At 42.7% G+C, this 24405-nt stretch overlaps 1 protein-coding gene and 2 long non-coding RNA genes across 3 annotated transcripts in view; 1 reads left to right on the top strand and 2 right to left on the bottom strand.

The window, feature by feature from the left end:
- Positions 1 to 1096: 1096 nt before the first annotated feature.
- LOC143109204 (uncharacterized) overlaps positions 1097 to 24405 on the top strand; it is a 49382-nt gene continuing 26073 nt past the window's right edge. Inside the window, exon 1 of the mRNA XM_076271861.1 lies at positions 1097 to 1154. Within this exon, the coding sequence (XP_076127976.1) occupies positions 1136 to 1154 (19 nt within the window). The 5' untranslated portion in view covers positions 1097 to 1135. The remainder of the gene's footprint in view (positions 1155 to 24405) is intronic.
- Positions 10950 to 11828, bottom strand: LOC143109819 (uncharacterized). The gene is made up of 2 exons (XR_012983976.1): positions 11746 to 11828; positions 10950 to 11661 (listed from the first exon to the last, which is right to left on the bottom strand). It is a non-coding gene; the product is annotated as an uncharacterized LOC143109819 (long non-coding RNA).
- LOC143109822 (uncharacterized) lies at positions 12103 to 15299 on the bottom strand. The gene is made up of 4 exons (XR_012983978.1): positions 13777 to 15299; positions 12438 to 12546; positions 12286 to 12348; positions 12103 to 12140 (listed from the first exon to the last, which is right to left on the bottom strand). It is a non-coding gene; the product is annotated as an uncharacterized LOC143109822 (long non-coding RNA).

The raw sequence follows: 24405 nt of genomic DNA, 5'->3' as shown, positions 1-24405 counted from the left end.
TTGAGGTAAGATTCAAACCAGGAGAGAGAAGAGTCAGAGATGTCCATGTTTGAGAGTATAGAGAGGAGGATGCAGTGATTAACCAAGTCAAAGGCAGCCGATAAGTCAAGCAGAATGAGTAATGATGACCATGCGTTCGCCCTGGCCTCCTTTAAGGCTTCTGTTACAGACAGCAGAGCTGTTTCGGTTGAGTTGTCACTCTTGAACCCAGATTGGTTTGTATCAAGAAGGTTGGTCTGTGAAAGGAATTCAGAGACCTGTTTGGAGACTGCTCGTTCGATACCTTTGGATAGGAAAGGTAGGAGTGAGACAGGATGGTAGTTCTCAACTTGGGCAAGGTTGAGAGAAGTTTTCTTAAGTAGCGGTGTTACCCGGGCTGTTTTGAATGCTGTTGGAAACGTGCCAGATGTTAGTGAAGCATTGATCACATGTTTGATAGATGGTGTGATGGTCGGGCTTATGGACTGAAGTAGGCTAGTAGGTATAGGGTCCAACGAGCATGTAGTAGGACGGCTACATGTCAGAAGTCAGATACCTCACTCTCAGAGAGAAGCGCGAATGCAGAAAAAGATGGGATTGAACAGGAGAATACCAGACATGAATTTTTTTCATCTCTGTCAGTCTGTCAGAAATGCCTGAAATAACTTAGATTAAACATAGGTAAAATTAAATTTGAAATATAAAATGATATGATATGATATGATATGATAGGATGTAGAAAAACTAGTAATAAAAAAAAAAAAACAGCCTCCCCATTCTTTGGTAAAAATGTTCAAATACAAAATAAAATGTGCACGTAATCCCAGAGCCCAGCCATGTTAATTTACTTCTTATTATTTTCCTCTGATACCCAAGAACAAGAGTTTGAGTCTGAGTCACAAATGGGCACAACTTTCTACAAGTGACCCAGTGGTTACTGCACTTGTTTAATTTTAGTATTGTAGATTAGTTAGTTAACTTTCCCCACACAATAAGCAATGGCACACACACCAGGAAGTATTTCTGAGATGCCTCTGACTGGAATCAACCCACCCTTTGTGTGTAAATGGAATGCCCCTTATACTGCGGATGAATACTTTCACTTCACTAGAATGTTCCTAAAGTGACAACATGTGAGGATCTTCATCAGTTGTGAATGAACAAGGGATTTACGGGTAAGTATTTTGATTACTATGTTATTTATGTACCATAAATTAACAAATTAATGCACATCAATTGAAATAACTCTGCATGATGCAGCGGTGCAATGTAGTGTATGGTCTTGGAGTAGTGTGTAGTGTAGTGTATGGAGTAAGAAAAAAAATGTTTTTGCTTTAAAGTTTCTGTCAACTCTGAAATCACATTTTCAAAACAATTAAGGCCTAAACAGAAGCTCTTTGGTCAAAATTACATGTTTTGTTTAGAAAAATCTCTAACACTAAAAAAAACTTGCAAAATAAGCCAATATTTCCTTATAACATAATATAACAAGTTGTTAAACAGACATCAGATATGATTCAGTTAATCATTATTCACAGTTAATCCAGAGTTTGGAGCCTTGAGAGCTTGTTAAATGTTTGTGTAACATAATTACATTAACAGGAGATGACTTCTGCTGTGCTAAGAAGGTTAAGTTTCACCTTCCCAGTTTTATTAAGAGCATCTTAGCAATGAAGAAATGTACCAAGTCAAATGCATGTTGTTGCATTTTGTATGTCACAACTACATAGGAATTTGTCGCAAATGAAACTAAACAAACAATAACCAGTATAAGCCTGAGTAAGTTTTTTGTGTTAACAAATAAAAAGGAAAATAGAGGTTAGCCACAAACTGAAGCTAGACTCTACTGAGCAGAAAGCTGTTTGGGTAACACTTTATTTTAATGTGTCGCTGTTACAATGTACCTACCTAATTAGGTACAGTGGTACAACCTATGTAACAACATGTACTATCAGGTACTATCATTGTACTTGCATTATGTATTTGTGGGTACCTACATATAGTTGTTACATTGTAATACTGAGTGCTTTTACAAAACTTTGCAAATTTGCCTAAATTTTCATCAGAGGCAAAGAGCTGACCTGAGACCTGCTGGGTGGGGTAAGTCTGGTCATGATAGATTTGATATACAAACCATTCTTAGCTCCAGTCAAGGCCTCATTGTCTTCAGTGTACATGTAACAGCTGTGCTGCTACAACCTTGTTACTCTTTGATACAGTGGAATAAACCTATTAAGTTAATTACTTACATGTACATATGACATGTATGTTGTGTCTTCGATGTCTTGGAACAGGTCTACTAATTCACTACATAGTACATCTATCAACTGTGTTGGTACACACTTATTGCTCTTTGATACAGTGGCATAAACCCATTAAAATGAAGTGTACCAGTTAAGTACTTACAATTACATATTACATGTATGGTGTCATTGGTGTCTTGGAACATGTCTGTCATTACCCTACATACTGTAGTACATGTATCAACTGTGTTGGTACACATGTATTACTCTTTTGATACAGTGGAATAAACCCATTAAAATAAAGTGTACCAGTTAAGTACTTGCATGTACATATACATCCTGTCAATGATGTCATGCATCCTGTAATTGATGTGTTGAAACGTGTCTGCTGTTACACCACCCAGTACATGTGAATTAGTAGACCTGTTCCAAGACATCAAAGACACAACATACAGTACATGTCATATGTACATGTAAGTAATTAACTGGTACACTTAATAGGTTTATTCCACTGTATCAAAGAGTAACAAGGTTGTAGCAGCACAGCTGTTACATGTACACTGAAGACAATGAGGCCTTGACTGGAGCTAAGAATGGTTTGTATATCAAATCTATCATTTAACCAATCCAGCAGGTCTCAGGTCAGGTCTTTGCCTCTGATGAAAATGTAGGCAAATTGGCAAAGTTTTGTAAAAGCACTCAGTATTACAATGTAACAACTATATGTAGGTACCCACAAATACATAATGCAAGTACAATGATAGTACCTGATAGTACATGTTGTTACACAGGTTGTACCACTGTACCTAATTAGGTAGGTACACTGTAACAGCGACACATTAAAATAAAGTGTTACCGCTGTTGGTAGTCTCCTGTCCCTGTGCTCTGAAAATTTAAACCGGTTAGAGTGGTTACAGTTTTTCACAATTACTCAGACACAAATTGGAACTTGTAGCACAAATTCTGAAACCACTAACTCCTAGCCAATTTCTATCCTGAATCATAATCACATGGTCTTCTTAACACTATGTTTGACATAAACATACTTTGTTGTACTGCATACAACAACATATTTGTATCTACATTAGACACATAATTCAATACCAGTGGTTGTGTTGTTTGCTAAACATACCTGGAATACCTATATTCATTCATCATTTACCTGCACCCCGAATGTCTTAACACACATCAGAGCTTCAACACTATAAAGAGGATTCAGGTTTGGATTTTGGTAATAGTGGAGGTCAATTTTGTGAATAATGTTTAATGATAAGAGGAGGATTAGGAATAAGGAGAATGAGGTGAATGGCAGACACTTTGGTCAAGAAGTGTCTGCTAAATGTAATGTAATGAATGGGGAATAAGAGGAGGATTAGGACTAAGGTGAATGAGCTGTTGCTCACAAAAGATATATGGCTGATCCAACTCTAGCCTTTGTTTACGCCACAATGACAGCACAATATTAAGCTATTAATATTAGGATTGTTAGGAAATGGAAACATGTAATGAGTTGTTGCTAGCGTGACATTTATGTTTGCAGTATGAGCATGGTAGCCACCTAGCTATCTGAATGGAATAGGCTATGTTTCAATCGGCTTATGCTTAGCAAACGCTAGTCTGGTAACATTAATAACATGAACATGAAACATGTGCCTCCAAGCACAGACGTCACACTTTAAATCCTACTGTTATGTTGCTGAAATAACGACTAGTCTCAACTTCTCAATGCATAAACTCACTCGTTTATTTCTCTGAAAAACGAAAACCAAACACGCACCTCTACGGTGGCCTTTCAGTGTCAGAATGTGTGACATAAAACAGGCATCCTGAATAACAGAACTAGAACTGTATGTATTATGTAAACACAACATTTCCCCCCCCCCCCCCTCCGAATGTTCAGACGTGGAAGGTAGCAACAAAGTCTTCGAAGTGCCCAGGGCGCGTACGATCCCTGACAGGGCGGGCCTCAGGAACAAGGGGGGCCGGCAGCGGGGCTGAAGCCGGAGCGGGGCACTGAGCAGCCGGAACAGCTTGGGCGAGAGGTGCCGCAATGGGATCCGGCACATGAGGGTCTGGCCCAGTTGCTGGGTTGCTCTGCTCCACCGGCCCAGTTTTCTCGGTTGTTCTGCTCCACCCCTGCCAGGTGAGGGTGGTGATGAGGGGAGGGCACTCTGCGCAGGCAGCTGGCGTGCCAACGGGAACCATCAGTCAGCTGAAATGAAGCTGGGCCGAGCTGCCGACTGACCTGATACGGAGCCGACTAGGGGGTCGTTTCTAGAAAGCATCGTTTGCTAACTTTCGTCGCAACCTTGGTAGTACGCTCCATCGTTCTTGGATTTGGTGTTTCTAGAAAGGGTAGTTCGAACTCTCAATCGCAAACAAGGACGCAAAGTTTGGTCGTTTGAACTACTGCCCCTAGGCAGTCGCACTTGTGTCGTTCCTTGGTAGTTCCTGTTGGTGTCCGGAGCGCCTAACCAAAAATCACAACCTCCTAACCAAAATTTGCGAAGTGGATGTTTATCTCGTGACTCAATGATTGATCTATCCTGTAGCTTAATTTTGATTAAGACACTGACTCCCCTACTTGGCTCATTCTTGCTATTTATGTTAATTCAAGTATTGCCTTGCTTTTAGTATTATAATCTTCACAGTCCCTTACATCAGCAGTGATAAATAGTGTAGTGGCTAAAGCAGATGACTTATTATCCCAACGTTGTAGGTTCGATTTTCTTATGATGTGAGATTGTCCTCTTGCTTCTCGCTACCTGCAGGTGAACTAGTGTGACATTCAATTGTTTTTGACTGATGTATTGTAGGCCTACCTATGGTCTCTCGATGTAGAGTAACTATATACATAAATATGTATGGTCAAAACCTATTGTTGTGTCTCGTAGGCCTACTCTTAGTCAGAGATGAAAAGAAGACATAGGACGCGAACTCCGGCCGAGCGCTCAGTGCACTGACGCGCTGCCGTTAAGCCACGAGACAGTTGATATGCTATGGGATACCCAGACATTTGTCCAGGCTATATATTTTTTCCAACATAGATATTTAACACAAATAATGACTCATATTGGTCTGCTTAAATTAACTGTTTTATATGCTTGCAATAGGTTTAGGTTTTGGCTGATGGCAATGACAATGCCAGCATTAATCACTCGGTTTAGATTAGAAAAGTGTCGACATAGGCCGTGACAGAACATTTCTAGGGGGTGGGGTATTATACGTTGCCACTGTTTCCACCAATGATATGTATCGCTGCATCATCAACAACGTTGTTGGAACTACGGTGTTCGAACGTCGGAGGTAGTGAATTGCGACACAGGTACGATGCTTTTTGGAAACAGGTGTAACAGTGTTGTTGTTTGGTCGCAAGTTGCGTCGTACCATGGTGGTTGAGCAACGTCGTTGCTAACTTTTCTAGAAACGACCCCCAGAATGATGACAGCTTGTTAGCTCTGTGGGGCCGACGGGCTCTGACCCATTCTGACACTCCGATAGCAGGCCACTTAGCCTTGTGCTTCTCATCAAACCTCCGCTTCATGGAACTCTGTTGTCTCTTGACGTGAGACTTGACTGCTGCTGGGCATGGTCGTGGGCCCGCGGCCATTGGAGGACGGAGTCTTGACAGGGGAAGCACAAGCTCCCTTTTCAGCATGAGTGCAGCAGGGGAGACCCCTGTTGTAGAGTGGGCAGTTGCTCTGTAGTGGAGAAGGGTCTGTGACAGTGCGGCCATCAGGGAGTATCCCTCAGACATGTTTGCACGCAATCCATTTTTCAGGGATTGGTTGAATCGTTCCACCCCCCCGTTGGCTTGGGGGTGATAGATGGAGGTTCGGATATGGGTAACACCCTTGTTGGCGAGGAAGGTGGTGAACTCCAAGGACAGGAACTGAGGACCATTGTCCGTGGTGATTGCACGAGGCAAGCCCCAGCGGGAAAACAGCTGGTCGAGGAAGTTGACCACAGCAGCAGATGTAACCGTACCCATGGGAGCCACCTCAGGCCACTTGGAATGCAGGTCGTAGACCACCACAAGGAACCTCTGATGGTGTGGCACATTGTACAGCTCACCACAGATATCAAGCTGCAAGTGGTCCCATGGTGTAGATGGCCAGTCAACTGGCTGTAGTGGAGTTGAAGCGGGTGTCCCAGTCTTCCCACTGGTGAGGCACGCTGCACAGGAGCTCCAGGTCACGGTCCATGGCAGGCCACCACACAACGTTACGGCACCTTTGTTTGGCTTTGACGACGCCGAGGTGTCCCTGATGTGCCATTTGCAAGACACACCCTCTGAGGGCCACTGGGATGACAGCACAGAGGCCACGAGCGATGCAGGCCTCACCCCAGCATGACAGTTCATGCTTCACTCGATAGTATGGCTCCAGTTCTGGTGGGACGCGGGCAGGCCAACCATGTCTGATGTAGTCATGAAGCATGCTGAAGATGGGCTCGGCTGCTGAGGCGGACTCCAGGTCACGGAGGGAGACTGTGTCCTTCAATGGTGAGTGGACCAGGTGTACTACCTCCTCCTCATCCTCTGGAGAGACAGCAGAGCACTGGGTGGCAGCAGGGCGGGATAGAAAATCTGCTACAACATTAGTCTTGCCAGGCGTGAATCGTAACTGAAAGTCATACTGCTGCAGGCGGTCTGACCATCTGTGGAGGCGAAGGGGCCTGTGTCCTCCACCTGAAGTGGACATCAGGGCTGTCAGGGCCTGGTGGTCCGTCCGTAGGGTAAAAGACCGTCCATACAGGTACAAATGCCACCTCTCGCATGCCCAAATGCAGGCAAGGGCCTCCCTCTCACCCACTGAGTATTTCTGCTCAGTGGGGCTGAGCGCCCGGGAGGCGAAGGCTACGGGCCTCTCCACGCCGTCATGGAGCTGTGACAGAACAGCGCCCAGAGCCACAGCAGACGCATCACAGGTCACGAATGTGGGGCAGTCCAGCTGGAAGTGTGCCAGAATCGGAGACGTGGTGAGGAGACGCTTCAGTTCGTCGAAACCTGCCTGGCATTCAGAAGTCCAGGTCCAGGGAGCATCCTGCCTGAGCAGCATCCTCAGCGGGGCCGTGACGGAGGAGTACTGAGGCAGGAAACGCATGTAGTAGGCTGTCATCCCCAAGAACGAAGCCAGTTGTGAGGCTGTCGTGGGGGTGGGGACTGCGCTAATGACTGCCACGTTCGACTGGAGGGGAGAGATACCATCTGCCGACACGCGGAACCCGACAAAATTAATGGCCGATACGGAGAACGTACACTTCTCAGTGTTCAAGGTGACATGGAGTCAAAAACCTGTTCCAGGCGGGCGTTGTGCGTGTCAACATCTGGCCCGTGTACCACAATATCGTCCAAATAGGCCACGGTGCCGGGGCAGCTGGCGAGGATTGTGGACATGATCTTCTGGAAACAGCTAGGCGCTGAACTGAGTCCAAAAGGCATCCTCGTATAGCGGTACAGGCCAGTATGGGTGATAAAAGCCGTCAGGTTCCGACTCTCTGGGTGCAGAGGTATTTGTAGGTAGCCCTGACGTAAGTCCAACTTAGAAAAAACCCGGGAGCCGTAGAAGTGGGTTGTAAGTTCTTCTGTCGTCGGGAGAGGGTACTTGTCAGGTATCACTGCCTTGTTGACCTGGCGAAGATCGATGCAGACTCTCAGTCCTCCTGACTTCTTCCTGGCGATGACGAGGTTGGACACCCACGAAGAGGCATGAATGGGTTCTATGATGCCATCAGCCTGGAGGCGTTGAAGCTCCTGTGTAACGCCGTCCCGCAGAGCCAGGGGAACACGTCGAAGGGGCTGGACCACGGGAGGGACGCTGTTGTCCAGGAATGGCTTGTGTGTGAATGAGGTGAGGCACCCAAGGCCATTGAACAGTTCAGGTCGGCTTTGTTGCCAAGGGGAACCCACCTGTAGTATTCGTGTTCCGTTGTTGTCCTGTAGAGTAAAACCAAGGCTGAGAAAGAGGTCAAGGCCCATGATGTTCTCACCGCGGCGTGTAATGTGGAATGGGAAGCGGTCCACAGTTGTAGAGGTGTAACGAACTGGGAGGTAAAGTAGGCCGACAACGTCAATTTTGCTGCGGCCGTAGCCACAGAGAGTAGTGGATGGGGGCTGCAGCTGTCTGTTTGGGAAGAGTAGGTTACAGGTGTCAACATTCAGCAGTGACACCTTGGCCCCAGTGTCGAGGAGAAGAGGGACACAGCAGCCATCCAGGTATACAGGGCACCTGGAGAAGGTCCCTGGGTGGGGGCCTATGGTGCGCACTGGCACCACCGGGTCATGTGACTGTTCAGGGTAGTTAGCCGGAGCAGACCGGCACCATTTAGCAAAGTGGTTAGGTTTCTGACATCGTCTGCATGTCTGGCCCCTAGCAGGGCAGTCCTGAGCCCTTGTGGCATAACGAGTGGAGCCACAATTCCCACAGTGTCTCTGCTGGCGTGTGTGCTGGGGGCGCGCGACCTGTATAGCAGCAGGGTCAGCCAGGTTGTCTGAGCTTGATAGCTGTTGCACTGGCTGTTCAATAATGGCAGTATGAGACTTGTTTTCTGCTATTTTAGCAGCACATTGAGTTGCCGCCTCCACTTGTATGGCGAGTGTTAGTGCATCATCAAGTGACAGTGTTGCATCTTTGAGTAGCAACTCCTCCTGGACTCTGGGATTAAACGTTTTTTCAATGAGCTGGTCATCCCTCATGGCGCCGAAATTACAGCGCTGTGCTAAGGCTTTTAAATCGGCTACAAACTTTTGGCTAGTATTATAATCTTCACAGACTCTTAAAATCAGTAGCCTAGGCCTAGTGATAAATGGTGTAGTGGCCGTGTGAGGTGACGTTGTAGGTTCAATTTTCTTATTAAGTGAGATTGTCCTCTTGCTTCTGGCTACCTGCAGGTGAACTAGTGTGACATGTGGATTCAATTGTTTTTTACTGATGTCTTCTGTACCCAGGGTGCGATTTGTAGGGGGGGATGGTGAGGATTTCCCATATTGATTAATGCTAGGCCTACTTCAGTAAAGCGCTGCAACGTGAGAACAGGCTAGCCTACATAATAATCTGACATCAGAAACGCACCGTCACTGTCTGATGCTGCTGACACAGTGGCTGCGTGATAACTTAATTTGGCCTTGATCGTGCAGGACATTTCAGAATGTCGAGTGTGTAATCCATCATAAATGGCTAGGTTCAATGGAAAAGTTAGCTGGACAAATGAAAGAAAACGAGAAGGATTCAGTGAAGCATAATTTAGAACCTTCAAAATTAGAAAACTGATGCAACTGAGATGAAGGACAACTGCACGTATAGAACGTAGGCCTATTGTCCGAAGGAATTTACATTAAATGAGGAGATATTTGCTGAATGTCACAAAAAGTGTTACAGAAATTGCTTGGCATCGCTTATTCAATGGCTCTCTACCGAAACACCTGTAGTTTGCGGAGGACGGACGAGAAAGCACTCGTTTGATAAATCAGCCAGTAGCCTAGTAGACAAATAACTTTTAGAAATAATCTGTAGGCCTACTGCAAAAACGAATGTTGGTGGGTATTTAAACTATCTAGCGGGTGTTTTAACAGCTGCAAGAAATAGAAGCTTCATGGTCTTTATGTTCTGGTTCGTAAATTATTTTCATAAAACTTCAAGTTGCCCTATAACTTTACTCTCCAAACTCTTCACTGCACTGTAGGCAATTAACTGACAGTATGATAGGCTATTTATTTTCTGTAGGCTACAATAAGTAGGGATAATGGACGACACAGTGGTCTGTTCACAGAAGTTAATGCACGGTCGAGGTTGTAAAACGGCCCCGACGCAAGCGGACCACCGTGGAGTCCATTATCCCGCTTATTCCACTGTTGCCACTTGCGTTGTGTTCATTTCCTGTTACAATTTAAACGTTTTAATCGCTAAGGGACCGTTCGTTATTTATAAACGGGGTCACCGGAGGAAAATAGGGGAGGGTCATGTCTTTTTATTCTTTGTTGAGGGGAGGGTCACCTAACTTTTTTTGTCTAGGAGGGAGGGTCACCCATCTTTTGTATTAATGAAGACAGCAAAAAATCAAAGTGGCTTGTTTGATTGTTGATTTCTGTCGCCATATAACGTTCTCTTTCGTTCCATAGCTCTGTCAACATTGAACAATGAAAATAAGGGAGATTTCCCGGGTTTCTCACACAAAATACGGAAAATGTCAACATTCGTCCCCATTAACGTTGGAAGGGTTGGAGCAACAAAGTAGCCTACTTTATTCACGCCTACCCAGCTAACAATTTATGGTTTCCAAAACGTTCTGGGAACCATAGTTTTTGGTTTCGGAAACGTTAGTTTTTGGTTCCCAAACGTTACCCTAAGGTTAGTTTTTGAGCAAGTTTTGGTTCCCATGGAAAGTTTGCTGAACGTTCCGGAAACGGTAGTTCTTGGTTATATAAAACGTTCCCTGAACGTTCCCCTAACGTTATCTAAAGGGTGCAAACTTTAGAGAACCTTCCCCTAACGTTCCCCAACCGTTGCAAACTTTAAAAAACCTTCCCCTAACGTTCCCTAACCGTTGCAAACTTTAGAAACCTTCCCCTAACGTTCCCTAACTGTTCCCATAACGTTCCCTACCCTAAATATTGCAACCTTTAGGGAACCCTCCCCTAACATTGCAACCTTTGCATACCAATTACTTTAAACAGCACGAGCAGGAATGCATTATTATATATTAGCAGGAAAGAATGAACAGGCAAAATCGATGGAACTTATAACTTTAATATAAAATTATCAAAAGACAAAAAAAACAATATAAAAGGCCTCACTGTATATATATATATATATATATAAATTAGACTTAGTGTTAGCTAAGTATATTAACATAAGGCATTTGACTTTGGTAGGTGCTACATTCAACAAATAGACACACTGTACAATAGACAACAATATACATTGTGGCAGATACCAACACAATATACAAAGACATAATACCAATACAAGTACACATGGAGTGGGCTGTTGAGTGCAAAGTAATAGTGCAAATGTAGAGTGCAAGACGTATATTGGAATGATAAAGTATGTAATGGGCAGGTAAACGGTCAAAGTGGGGATGACCCCACTTATCTGCAGTTCAGGAGAGTGACGGCAGTGGGAAAAGAGTTGTTCTTGTGTCTGGTTGTTTTTGTGTGCAGGGATCTGTAGCGCCTGCCAGAGGGGAGGAAGTTAAAGAGTGTGTGTGCAGGATATGTGGAGTCTTTGGTGATGGTCTCTGCCCGCTTAGGTCCCAGAGTACAAGTACTGGAGGGAGGGCATTCTGCAGCTCAGTGACTGTCGAGCAGGACGACAGCAATATGTCATCGACTGGAGCAGAGGGAGGTGACTGGGAGCTCCTTAAGAGCATGAGCAGCTCATCCATCTTCTCCTCAAATGCGTCCATTCGCTATGCCATGCGGTAATGGTTGTCCTTATTGCTATGGAAAATGGATGGTGTTAGTTTTAGTTGTTAAATACATTATATACCTGCATATGTGAACAAATTAAGTGAGTGTTCTTACCTCTTATTTCCGTCTCCATGGCCAAGCCACCTCCCTCTGTGTGATGAGTCACTTGTGCTGTTTACAACAACAAAAAAGTTACTTACTCTCAAGTTCCTTGTCATGAAATTGTATTTACTTGGAAATGGAAAATTCAAAGACACTGTACCTTCAACTGGGTCCCAAGATGAAGTGGCAGGCGTTATAATAGACCCATCCAGCTCTGGGCAATGAGCTGGTTGCCTGTGTGGTGTTGACTCATCTAAAAAGAAAGTAAATATGAATATTGGTCAGTTAATTTATGGTAGGTTTCTTGCACATGACATTTGCAAAAGATAAACCTATGCTGTTACATTAAACAATCGCTAAAAAGAAAAACTCACATGCAGGTGGTGGAGGCAGTGACATCTGCTGACCTAATAAAAGGCAGGAAGAGACAAATACATCAGAACAGTAACATGATATGCACTAGGTTAATAAACATGAATGTCAGTAGTTCCATGGTAGGAAATATGACTCAACTGGTTTTCTTAAATAATACATGTATAAATGTTAACTTACAGACAGGGCTTCCAGGCACACGCGCCATCCTGGAATGCTTTCTTGCTTGCGGAACGGATTCATCTGAAATAAAAGACCATACAATCTGCACTGATTGCAAAAAGAATATTTGAATTGTGCAAATAATGTAGTCTGTATTTAAGAGGTCTTACCATCACGTGACCATGCACTGCCTTTTGTGGACGCTCGCATCTTCTTCCGCCTCAATGCTAGAAGTGTCCATCAGCCGCTGACATTTTTCCATAGCTTTGGTGTATGAATCTACGTTAAGAGAACAACGTTTTTGTGAGCCAGTAGTAGAGCAAAGCAGTATTTCCATATAGAGAAAACTATTATTGATAGTATTGCAGCAATCAGTCATCTGTACACAACCAGATTTTCTTAACTGGATATTTGGCCCAGCTTTTGACTTGATTTTTGTATTGTAGCCCAGAGAATTTCTAATGGGGAGACACAGCATCCATAGAAATGCATGGGCTTAGTTTGTAAAGCCAGTATGGCAGCTGTGTATAGCCTACTACACACATTCCGCCCCTTCCTGTATGCTTCCCAACAGACCTCTGAAGTTCGCCTACAAAAAGGAACCAAAACTGCCATCTTTGCCTATAAGGAGATCAGGGTGTTAATTTAACCTAACTACCTATGACAATTTACATTGCAAGTTAGGTCTGGGGTAGCAAAAATCTAAGTTGCTGTCTTAACGTAGGCCTGTTGAAGATCACAGTTAGCCTACCACTCGAAGGCAGAGGACAAACGTGTGTTGAGCAAAATGTCTGCATTTCAGACTTCTTCGTCCACGGGAGAGTGCAATAATTCTCTCCCCATGTTATTTTCCCATAGCAAAAATTGCAAGATAGGCTACCGGATCTCAGCTTTTTGAAGGCAAAATTCTATCCGATCAACTGTGTTGCAAAATGGCCGCTGACAGTGTAGCCTATACATTATCTATAGCCATCTCTATGGCTCTAGTGTAGCCTACATATGCAGGACTGTTCAGTAGGTTATACCAACTTAAAAAGCCTCACCATCTCAGTATACCCACTTAAAATAGACTAGGATACATTTGGGGTTGATCACAGTATAGCCTACCCACTACAGCTAACTAGCCTACATCACAGTAGCCTAGATCCAGCTACATACAGTAGGCCTATATCCACTAGCCTACACCACTGCTGCCGAGTGACTTGCCTAAAAGGACTGACTGTACACTAATTAAATTAAATTAAAAGAAACGGTAGCCTAGTGCTATTATTTGTAACATCAACGAGAGCAGGTTAACACGATGACACAAAACATACAATGCTGCAAAACATAACATGTTGAGAACAGCTCAAACAAAGACGAACGAGCAATGTGCTCTGGTAAATTACAAACTTGGCAGAATCGGAATATAACAAAGCCCTACAAGTGAAAGGACTTAAGGTTAAACCTCAAACCCTTGCATTACAACCACTAGGCCTACATCATGAAACTGTAACATATTTCACTTACTTTCGTGAGATCGAATTCAAGACGAGTGTAATCCATTCCAAGACTTCTTCCAGCGGTGTTCAAGAATCACGGAATTCAAACAGAGACCGTTTACGGAAGTCAGGACAAGACTTCAATCGATCACCTGAAAGCAGAGGCACTGTCTTCCCTGGCGTGGGGGTAGGCCTACGTGTAAGGGAGAGCCTGTCTGATTGAACTGAAGTGAATTGTGAAATGAAAGAAGTGAATTTTCTTAGTTGTGAAAAGTGTTCTATTGATAGATTTTTGTTTAAAGTTCACCTAATACGTAAAAAAAAGCACAAAAGTATATATTTTTTATTTAGTAAAATTGATATTAGCCTAAAATAAATATTATCTTGATATGATGTTTACCTTACTTAGATTTTATAAGACCAATCATTTGAGTGGATCTAAATCAAGTGACTGCAAACATTTTGTATGTTACTTCAAAAACTGAAATGGAGCTTGTGTTGTTATTGTCTCCAGTTTCTAACGCTGATAGAGGCGCAATCAATCACACAATGCTATATAACACATTTAACACGGCATGGAATTGGAATGAATAGAGACGCATTACCATTGACGTCATTGCCACCTAATCAGAAGCCTTGAATGCAAATAATGTAACATGTGTGAATGTAAATTGGTAATGGTAGGCTACAGGAACAAATGAAACATGTTCTGAATGTATTCTAGTGATAGCAGAAAACTATTATAAAAATATTTTATATTTTATTTACCGAAGTATTATTGTTTGTTTAATCCAACGTGAAACTGCAATCGGTTCTGAATGCAGACCAGGCGTTGTCTTCCCCCTACTGGCGTGGGGGTGTAACGGTTGGACTTTTATATTGAGCTAAGTGAAATGTGAAATGTAGAAGTGAAAATTGTTTTATTGATAGATTCGTGTTTTAAGCATTTTCACTTCATACGGTTACAAAACTGAAATCAAGCACAAAAGTATTGTTTATAGCAAAATTGATATCAGCCTAAAAATAAATATATTCTCTTACTCCTTATCTTAATTTGATTACATAAGGCCAATCATTTTTAGTGAATATCAAGTGACTGCAAACCTTGTATATGCTAGGCCTACTTCAAAAACTTAAACAGAGCTGGTTAAAATAAACATGTCAAAACAGCACTCAGAACAACCAAAAACAACCAATAACAACCAAACGGGAACGTTGTGTGAAGGTACTGTGCAACCATAGGAGAACGTTTTGGTTGGTTGGTTCCCTTAACGTTTAGGAACGTTAAGGAACCCTTAGGTAACGTTCCCTAACCGTTAGTTTTTGGTTTGGTTCGAACTACCCTTTAGGGAACCATACACTAACGTTCCCTTAACGTTTTGTGTTAGTGGGGTAACAGCCTATATCCATTTGGTCAACTTTATCCAGCCCTAAAAAAAGCTACATTTAACTTCGGTTTACTTGTAGTTTACCGTGTAGCCTAACTTTAAACAGTGTGCATGCTTAACATAAAGCATACTTGTGCTTTATTCATCCACACATCCAGCTCCTAACGTTTTGACAAGCATTTCTACCAATTGACCTTGTTCCTGCCCATCTCTAGCTTTGCTGTCTCCATCCTTTCTGTTTTTGTTGTTTGCAAAAAAATATATAGTATTTATTGGTAACCAGCAACAAGTGCAATTTGTTAAAGGAGAATTCCGGTGTGATATTGACCTAAAGTGTATTGAAACATGATACCGAGTGTGAACGTATGTCTCATAGCCCAATATCTGGTGATCATTGTCATGCACTGCAAAAAGTGCAAAAATAAATCAAAATCTTCTTAAATTAAAGGAGAATTCCGGTGTGATTTTGACCTAAAGTGTTTTGAAACATGATACCGAGTGTGAACGGATGTCTCATAGCCCATCTCGGCTTGTCCCCTGCACTCCGAAATCTGGCGCTAGTTAGCCGATGCTACCAACAAGGCGGTCAATGGTGGTGCCTCGGCATCGGCATAGCCATGCAAATAAATCACTGTTTTACACCATTTACGGTTGTTCTGTGGAAATGCATGGATTACAGTTTCTTCCAGTAGCAGCAACTGGAATCCATGCATTTCCACTGAATTATTTTTGGAATCTGATCCCTTATCATACCTGTTCATTCTTACTCATCGCTCGACTTATCGTGAATTCAAGATGGCTGCAAATGCTAAACTTTGAGAAGATACTGTCTGTATAAATCGTCTTGTAAGTAAACTACCAGTGCTTTTTCAAAGTTCTCAATGTCTCGTTTTAAATGTCAGGGCCCTCAGAAGTCTACCAATGAAGTGTGGAGATACATTGAGCCTCGTAAATGGTGTAAAACAGTGATTTATTTGCATGGCTATGCCGATGCCAAGGCACCACCATTGACCGCCTTGTTGGTAGCATCGGCTAACTAGCGCCAGATTTCGGAGTGCAGGGGACAAGCCGAGATGGGCTATGAGACATCCGTTCACACTCGGTATCATGTTTCAAAACACTTTAGGTCAAAATCACACCGGAATTCTCCTTTAATTTAAGAAGATTTTGATTTATTTTTGCACTTTTTGCAGTGCATGACAATGATCACCAGATATTGCAAAGTCAAATTACTAGACACATAACTGAGCATTTGAATATTAGCACAAAGTGTCTGCTAGTCATGCAGCTGTGTATGGGTGTCCCTAGCAGACTAAATGTGCACAGATAGCCTACTGCTTAAAGGGGTGGTTCAGGATTTTGGACATAGGACCTCATTTCCAAGTAAGCAAGTGAGATATTTATCAGTGGAGACCGTTTTCAACACGTTTCATCCAGTCCTTCTAATTGCAGAGTTCACAGGTGCTAGGCTAGCGCAAGTCAACGGTATGTGCTAGCCTGCCACTAAAAACATGGTGGTCTTACCCACTCCAAAGTACACCCGAGGCAAATAAATTATAACGCCAGACTATCGATGTAAATGTCTGTGTTGTTGGTTTTATTTCTAACATTATTCTATTCTTGCATTTCAACGATCGCATTACATTTTGAGGGACTAGTTTCTTAGCAGCGGCGGAATTATACATGCTCCGGTTAGTAGTACTGCGCCGAAAAGTAAACAGTAAAGCGCACTCCAATGGGAATACCTAGAGCCATATAAAGGATACCTAGTAGTAGCCTTGGTAATATCAGTCCGCCGCTGAGTTGCAAAATGACTACTACCAACTTAAGGGAACAAAGTATAACTATTGCAACGCGATGCGAGGGTAGTTTTATTTCTTACACTATTCTATCAACACAGACATTCACATCGATTGTCTGGAATTTGCCTTGGATGTACTTTGGAGTGGGTAAGACTGTTTTTAGTGGCAGGCTAGCACATACCGTTGACTTGCGCTAGCCTACCTGTGAACTCTGCAATTAGAAGGACTGGATGAAACATGTTGAAAAACGGTCTCCACTGATAAATATCACACTTGCTTACTTGGAAATGAGGTCCTATGTCCAAAATCCTGAACCACCCCTTTAAGCAGTACAGGTGCTGGTCATATAATTAGAATAGAATATCATGAAAAAGTTGATTTATTTCAGTAATTCCATTCAAAGAGTGAAACTTGTATAATGTATACATTCATTCCACACAGACTGATATATTTCAAGTGTTCATTTCTTTTAATTTTGATGATTATAACTGACAACTAATGAAAACCCCAGATTCAGTATCTTTCAGTATTGTGAAAAGTTTTAATATTGAAGACACCTGGTGCCACACTCTAATCAGCTAATTAACTCAAAATACCTGCAAAGGCCTTTAAATGGTCTCTCAGTCTAGTTCTGCAGGCTGCACAATCATGGGGAAGACTGCTGACTTGACAGTTGACAGTCCAAAAGACAACCATTGACACCTTGCACAAGGAGGGCAAGACACAAAATGTCATTCCTAAAGAGGCTGGCTGTTCACAGAGCTCTGTGTCCAAGCACATTAATAGAGAGGCGAAGGATAGGAAAAGATGTGGTAGAAAACAGTGTACAAGCAATGGGGATAACCGCACTCTGGATAGGATTGTGAAACAAAACCCATTCAAAAATGTGGGGGAGATTCACAAAGAGTGGACTGCAGCTGGAGTCAGTGCTTCAAGAACCACCGCGTACAGACGTATACAAGACATAGGTTTCAGCTGTCGCATTCCTTGTGCCAAGCCACTCTTGAAAAAGAGACGGCGTCAGAAGGGTCTCGTCTGGGCTAAAGACTAAAAGGACTGGACTGCTGCTGAGTGGTCCAAAGTTTGTTCTCTGATGAAAGTACATTTTGCATTTCCTTTGGAAATCATGGTGGTCCCAGCAAACTCACCTGAACTTAACCCCATAGAAAATCTATGGGGTATTGTGAAGAGGAAGATGCGATACGCCAGACCCAACAATGCAGAAGAGCAGTGGGGTATACTACGAAGCACGTTAGACATATCTAGGCTATGTAGACATATCGAGGCTTGACAAAGCCTTGACTCAGGGGTATACGTTAAGTGAAACTACGATTGCAGTTATGTGATATATTTGTCAAACTAGGCTTTCAGCTCAGATCTGTGCGCGTTCTCAGTGTTGGAATGACTTTGGCCAATCGTGTAACGTGGAGACGCACAAGACCGCCTCTATTTAAAAACCATTACTTCCGCATTCACTGCGGTAATTTTTTGTGTCTAACCTATAACATCAAATAAATCAATTGTCATCAGTTGTTGTATGTTATGCACGTCCATAGTGGGATATTTGCACGCACAGTACTATTAAAGCGCATTCGAGATCCAAAATGTTAGTAGAGGCGGAGCTCCACCTGTAAGATATATGACTGAATCACATGTGAGAGAACTTAGTTTTTAAGACAATTGATTGGTCAGTGTGCGGTAGATTACACGATTTGAGCTATAACTTAGCACATAACCTCCTCCCGACCAGGTTTGGTTGACAGCATAAGATACCATGGTGATATAGCGACACTAAAACAGATCCACTTTCGTGTCACAGCATAGCCTGGCTTTGAGCGCAACATACCTCGCTAACCCACTAATCGAGATTCGTAGTGCACCCCACTGAAGGCCACTATCAGAGCAACCTGGGGCCTGTACTACGAAGGGAGCTTAACCTACCCAGATGTAACCCAGGGTTACTTTGTTAAATCGGGGTTGACAAAACCTGGTTATCTTTAGTGGTGTTAATCGGTACTACGACGCTGATTATGAAGTTGATTTGTTGAGCCGGGGTTAACCTCATTGGAGTTTGTGCGCGTTCACATAAAAGGGGCGGGTTGCAGCGCAAATCACCACTTTCAGTGATGACGCGTTCACCTTATTTTACGGATGAGGAATGCCAATTATTATGACAAATACGTCGGCAAGGCAGTTGGCAACGTATTGCAGATCCTAAATGCCTAAAAGTAAAGTTTTATTTCCACATGTTCTTCAAATACGGAGGAGTAATAGCTTGCGGAATGTATTTAATGAGTTGAAATAATTTAATTACTTATTTTGAGTTCATAGAAATGCCTACAGATGCAACACAATTTAGAAGTGGGCATATAGATTACAGTAATAAGGATAATTGAATGTTTAAGTAGCCCCGTTGACTGATTTAGTGTATGCCTAATCCTGTGAACATTTCAGATGCAACACCATTGCCAAACGCACATGGCAGCAGGTGAAAATGAAACACAAACACATTATTCAGAATAGTGGTTTATATAGACATAGCTTGCATTAATATTTCTTAATTATGAAAACATGTAGGCCTATGCTTATAGCCTTCACTTGGCCTCTGTTTTACAGCTAACAAGAAAAAGGTGTCTTTGAACACTACTGTAAGGCACCAGAGTGTTTTACAGTAGCAGAGGAGTTGGCCATCGCAAATAATAGTGGAAGGCCGATTATGGAGGGGGTTGAGGGAGGCATTCGGTCGGATTCTGGTGCTGTGGAAATGTGTAGCCTTTATGTGCAGGGTACAGTAATATGACATTCAATTCAACAAGTTTGTTAAAATGGTGATTTTTATTTATTAGGCCTACTGTAGGCTATGTCCGATTTATTTTAGGCTATTCTTGCTCAGATGTTCAGCATAGGCTACTGTAGGCCTATGTCCGATTTATTTTAGGACATAGCCTACAGTATTCTTGCATCACCGATTGAATACATGAATGTCCACGTACGGGCATTGCTATGAGACGTCTTCCTAGATCATCTGACAAAGATAACGAATTCCCTCGGCTGACAATCTATATCTTCATAGAGAATATCGTCCGGGTAGGCTATATATATGTTCTGGCGGTCTCTAAAACCCCTCGCCCTGCGAAGAGAGTCCCTCACGATTTGCGCTCCAATGTCGTATGGATCATCCAGGTACGCCGACATGTCTCGGGAGAAATTGTTAGTGGAGGGGTGGTACTTATAAAGGGTGTGGTTAACGGAAACCTCGGGTTAACCAAGAACATAACCTGGTCGGAGCAGGTTTGAGATGCAGCGTAAATTGCCATGGCAGCATACCTCGGTTAAAACCTATCCACCTTTCATAGTACGGGTTAATCGGGAAGTTACGCCACACGTGATCAAGTTACTCTCGAAGTTACCCAGATAAGCCAGAAACCCCGCTTCGTAGTACAGACCCCTGGGCTCTCATAACACCTGAGCAGTGTCACAGACTGATCAACTCCATGCCATGCCGCATTGCTGCAGTAATTCAGGCAAAAGGAGCCCCAACTAAGTATTGAGTGCTGTACATGCTCATACTTTTCATGTTCATACTTTTCAGTAGGCCAACATTTCTAAAAAACACTTTTTTGTATTGGTCTTAAATAATATAAATTTTCTGAGATACTAAATGTGGGATTTTCTTCTCAGAAATTCAGCTCTGTATGATAGGCAGCTGAGTGTAACATGAAGGTAGGAAACAGTAGGCAATCTGTTATAAATGTCCAACATTTGTGCAAATAGGGCTAGGCCTATGTTCAGAATGGAATTTCAGTTTACAACTGAGTTTAGTAGTAACTAGATGTACCGCAGAGCCGTACAAAATATGACCGCCGCCCAGTCCAGCCCATTTTTTCCACAAAAATAAATCACGCTGAAAGGCCTATATGAATCTAACTGTCTCACTAAATTGCATTATCCACACTCAATTCTCACTGGTATCTGCTAGACAACAAGTACCAAAACATGATTAGTTCATAGATTTCACATGTAAAATTCATTTTATACAACCCCACCCCCATCTTGCCTGTTCATAATTCTGAGAAATGCTTGTGTGCATGTGTGCGTGTACATGTTTATGTTTATGTGTGTGTGTGTGTGTGTGTGTGTGTGTGTGTGTGTGTGTGTGTGCGTGCTTGTGTGTGTGCCTGCGTATGTGCCTGTGTTTGTGCATGCATGCGTACATATGTCTACTGTGTGAGTATGTGTCATACGTATGATTACTGTGAATGTATGTGTGTGCGTGTGTATCTGTTTATGCACATGTGTGCACATGGAATGGGTTAAGATGACCCCTGGAGGCAAACATAAGGAAAAAATTGGTCCTCCTAAACCCTACGGTTCTCGAGATATTCACAGAAAACTGTGTCTGCCCTACCCTCCTTTCGGGGGTCCAGTCCAGCGGGGGGGCTACAGATCAAAACGAAAAACGATGGTTCCATGCTATCCATGTGGGGTTACATGCCCACCAAGTTTCGTGTACCCCGGTCTTACAGTGTCCCAGGAATCCTTGACGGAAATTTGGACATGCGAAAAAGAAAAAAAAAGAAAAAACTGACTAAACCTAAATGACCGCCGCTTCGCTGCGCGGCGGTCATAATAATAGTATCTTTCTTACCACGCCTCTGAATGGTGAATTAATGTCAGTGTTTCATTTTATTGTCTGCGAATGAAAGCACACACATGCACATTGCAAACTAGTCTGAGTAGGCGTTAACTGCAACACACCTAGAACAGTACAGAAGTGTGACGTCATGGCTGCGGTATTCTGTTGATGAGTTTCGGAATTGCTCGGAGAGATAGACACGTTATTTGTTAGGAATCGACTAAACAGTCTGATACGCTAATTTGTGATATATTATTTTTAACTGCTTTTTTGATCATGATTAGAAGCCCATCTTTCAGACAATTTTCTGAGTCTGGGTGTTCGGCATCAGACTTTACATCAGTCTGCAACTGAAGATTGAAAATATAGGTTTCCCCTAGCCCAACTTTTCTGCATATCATGACCCGTATTGCAGCCACCATGCAGTCGGTTTGACCTGTTAGAGCTGTTGGACCCGAACAGTTTCAGGAGAGACGTCAGTGCTGGAATCGTCTGTGTACAATAGGCTACATCTGGCAAAACGACATTGGTGCTGTAGGGACACGTATAGCCTACAATTAAAAGAAAATCGAAACGGCAACAACAAAAAAGAAAATTGGAAGAACGAGAGAACGTCTAGAAAGAAGTGATCCGTTGGAGACATGACACCCTCATCACTCTTATGATGGCTAATGAAATTGATTAAACAGGGAAGAAAACTAAATGAATGAACTAAAAGAAGAAAAAACTCCATAGGCAAAAAGCGCGTGTTTGTCAGAGCGCACCGCTGATTGGATTGTCTGAAATTTCATCTGGGGAAATATCTTTCATATGACGGTAAGATTGCAATAAAAGACTGCCGCAAAGTTCTGCATGTTTGTGCAAAACATTTGTAAGCTAAATGCAGTAACGCCGCTGTCTATCATTGCGTGTTATGTTGTTCATGACTTGTTCATGCCCAATGTGCATTCCTATCCTCAGTCTTCCTCGCTAAAGTAAGATAAGCTTCTTTAGTTATGTCCAATAGGCTATGTTAGCCTGTCTCTTTCACCATGCGCCAAATAGGCTAAACGTTCTGCACCTACAGTATGGGCAGGCATACTTTGTTCTGACCATGTTTGACGAGTTGACATAGACAGCACAAGTTGTCTAAATAGCAAATGAGCCTTCAGACGCGTGTGTAGGCTACTCTGCTTGTCACGCACACATGTTTTAGGGTCATTCCACGCCAACTCAGCCACCCATGTACATGACACCTCTCAGATTTTGCTGAAAAGCGGTGAAAATATGCTGTATGTTACCAAACTGAGGAATCTGAAGTTTCAGGTCAATATCTCAAACGGTTTGCCCGTGGCGTCCATTTGAAATTCGGGTGCTACGGCCCTAATTGACACATTGGAATTTCACATTTCATCCTTTGCCATTTTTGGAAGCCCATAAGTGGTAGAGGGCTGGAAACTGGTGTGGTAGGTCATTGTAGCCTGTACTACACAATTCTGGAGGCAGAATCAACATTCCTTACTGTTTGGATGAGAGGTGGGTCACCAAAGTCCTAAAAAATGAAACCTGATGGGGGTTTTATGGGGGTCCAAAAACCCTATCCGGCAAAGGTGACTTTTTTGGAACCCCATATTTGGACCCCCAAATGACCATGTGGGCACTTGATGATCCTAATGGGATTTATACCAGATAAAGATACATATTTGTTCTTTCTTTTAATGAAATAACATTTTTGACGATGAAGCTCCATAATATGAATTTTATTCTTCATAATGCACCATTTTGGACATTGTTTCCAGAAGTCTGGAATGTAAATCAGGGAGAATTTAGTGATGATAAAGCATGAAAATAGTGGAAATAACTTAGTATTATGCTCAGTGATGGCAAACAATTAAATACTGAGATACTGTCACAGTTTAACCCCTTATCCCCCATGAAAGAGACCCGCCATCAAACTTTCAAACTAAATAACAAGAATGTTACATAGTGTAAGAACACTACAAATAAAAGAGTTTTTCCTTGTCCCTGTCACTCTCCAAATAAAATTAAATTGAAAATTAAATAGTGTCTATAGTATTATCCAAGAAATTGTGGAAGCAGTGGCATCATTTTGTCATGGTCATTTTGGTCAAGTTTGTATTGGCGAGCACTGCGTCCATAGATGTCTGGCACACTGACACAACAAACGATATGTTGGAATGGCACCCAACAGGGGATCTGTCTTTGGTCCGATGGCCATGTGAGGATGTTGTTGACACACTTAATGAATTTCACAAAAACGTAACCATGTTCATCTGAACGTTCAACAATGTTTCCAATGAACCAGTCATCATCATAGATACAGGCAATGTATTTTCCTGGCTGGAAAATTGAGTTTTGTGGCTAATCTGACTGTGAGTGTTCTGCCGGGTGTTCTGTATCCAAGTGTTCTGAATCCGATTGTTGTCCTGCATCGACATCTGTGAATATTGTATCCTGTGATATTAATTTCATCCGTATCTTATTTTTGGAAATTGGTTTAAAGCAATGATGTGATCGTGTTCCACTGCTTGTTTTGGCCGAGGCGTAACGTCTCTCCAATTCCTATGTTTCCTCATGTTTTTTAATATCTTCTGCACTAACAAAAAAGAATGTCAGATCAGCCACAAAACTCAATTTTCCAGCCAGGAAAATACATTGCCTGTATCTATGTTGACTGGTTCATTGGAAACATTGTTGAACGTTCAGATGAACATGGTGACATTTTTGTGAAATTCATGAAGTGTGTCAACAACATCCTCACATGGCCATCTGACCAAAGACAGATCCCCTGTTGGGTGCCATTCCAACATATCGTTTGTTGTGTCAGTGTG

Source organism: Alosa pseudoharengus, unplaced genomic scaffold (assembly GCF_046254945.1).
Source record: "Alosa pseudoharengus isolate Yale_2024_CS ecotype anadromous, Long Island Sound unplaced genomic scaffold, YU_APseudo_1.1 YU_APseudo_1.1_scf_7, whole genome shotgun sequence".
Classification (NCBI taxonomy): Eukaryota; Metazoa; Chordata; class Actinopteri; order Clupeiformes; family Clupeidae; genus Alosa; species Alosa pseudoharengus.
Note: the sequence above shows the minus strand (reverse complement) of the source record. Positions and strands in the feature narration are given on the sequence as shown.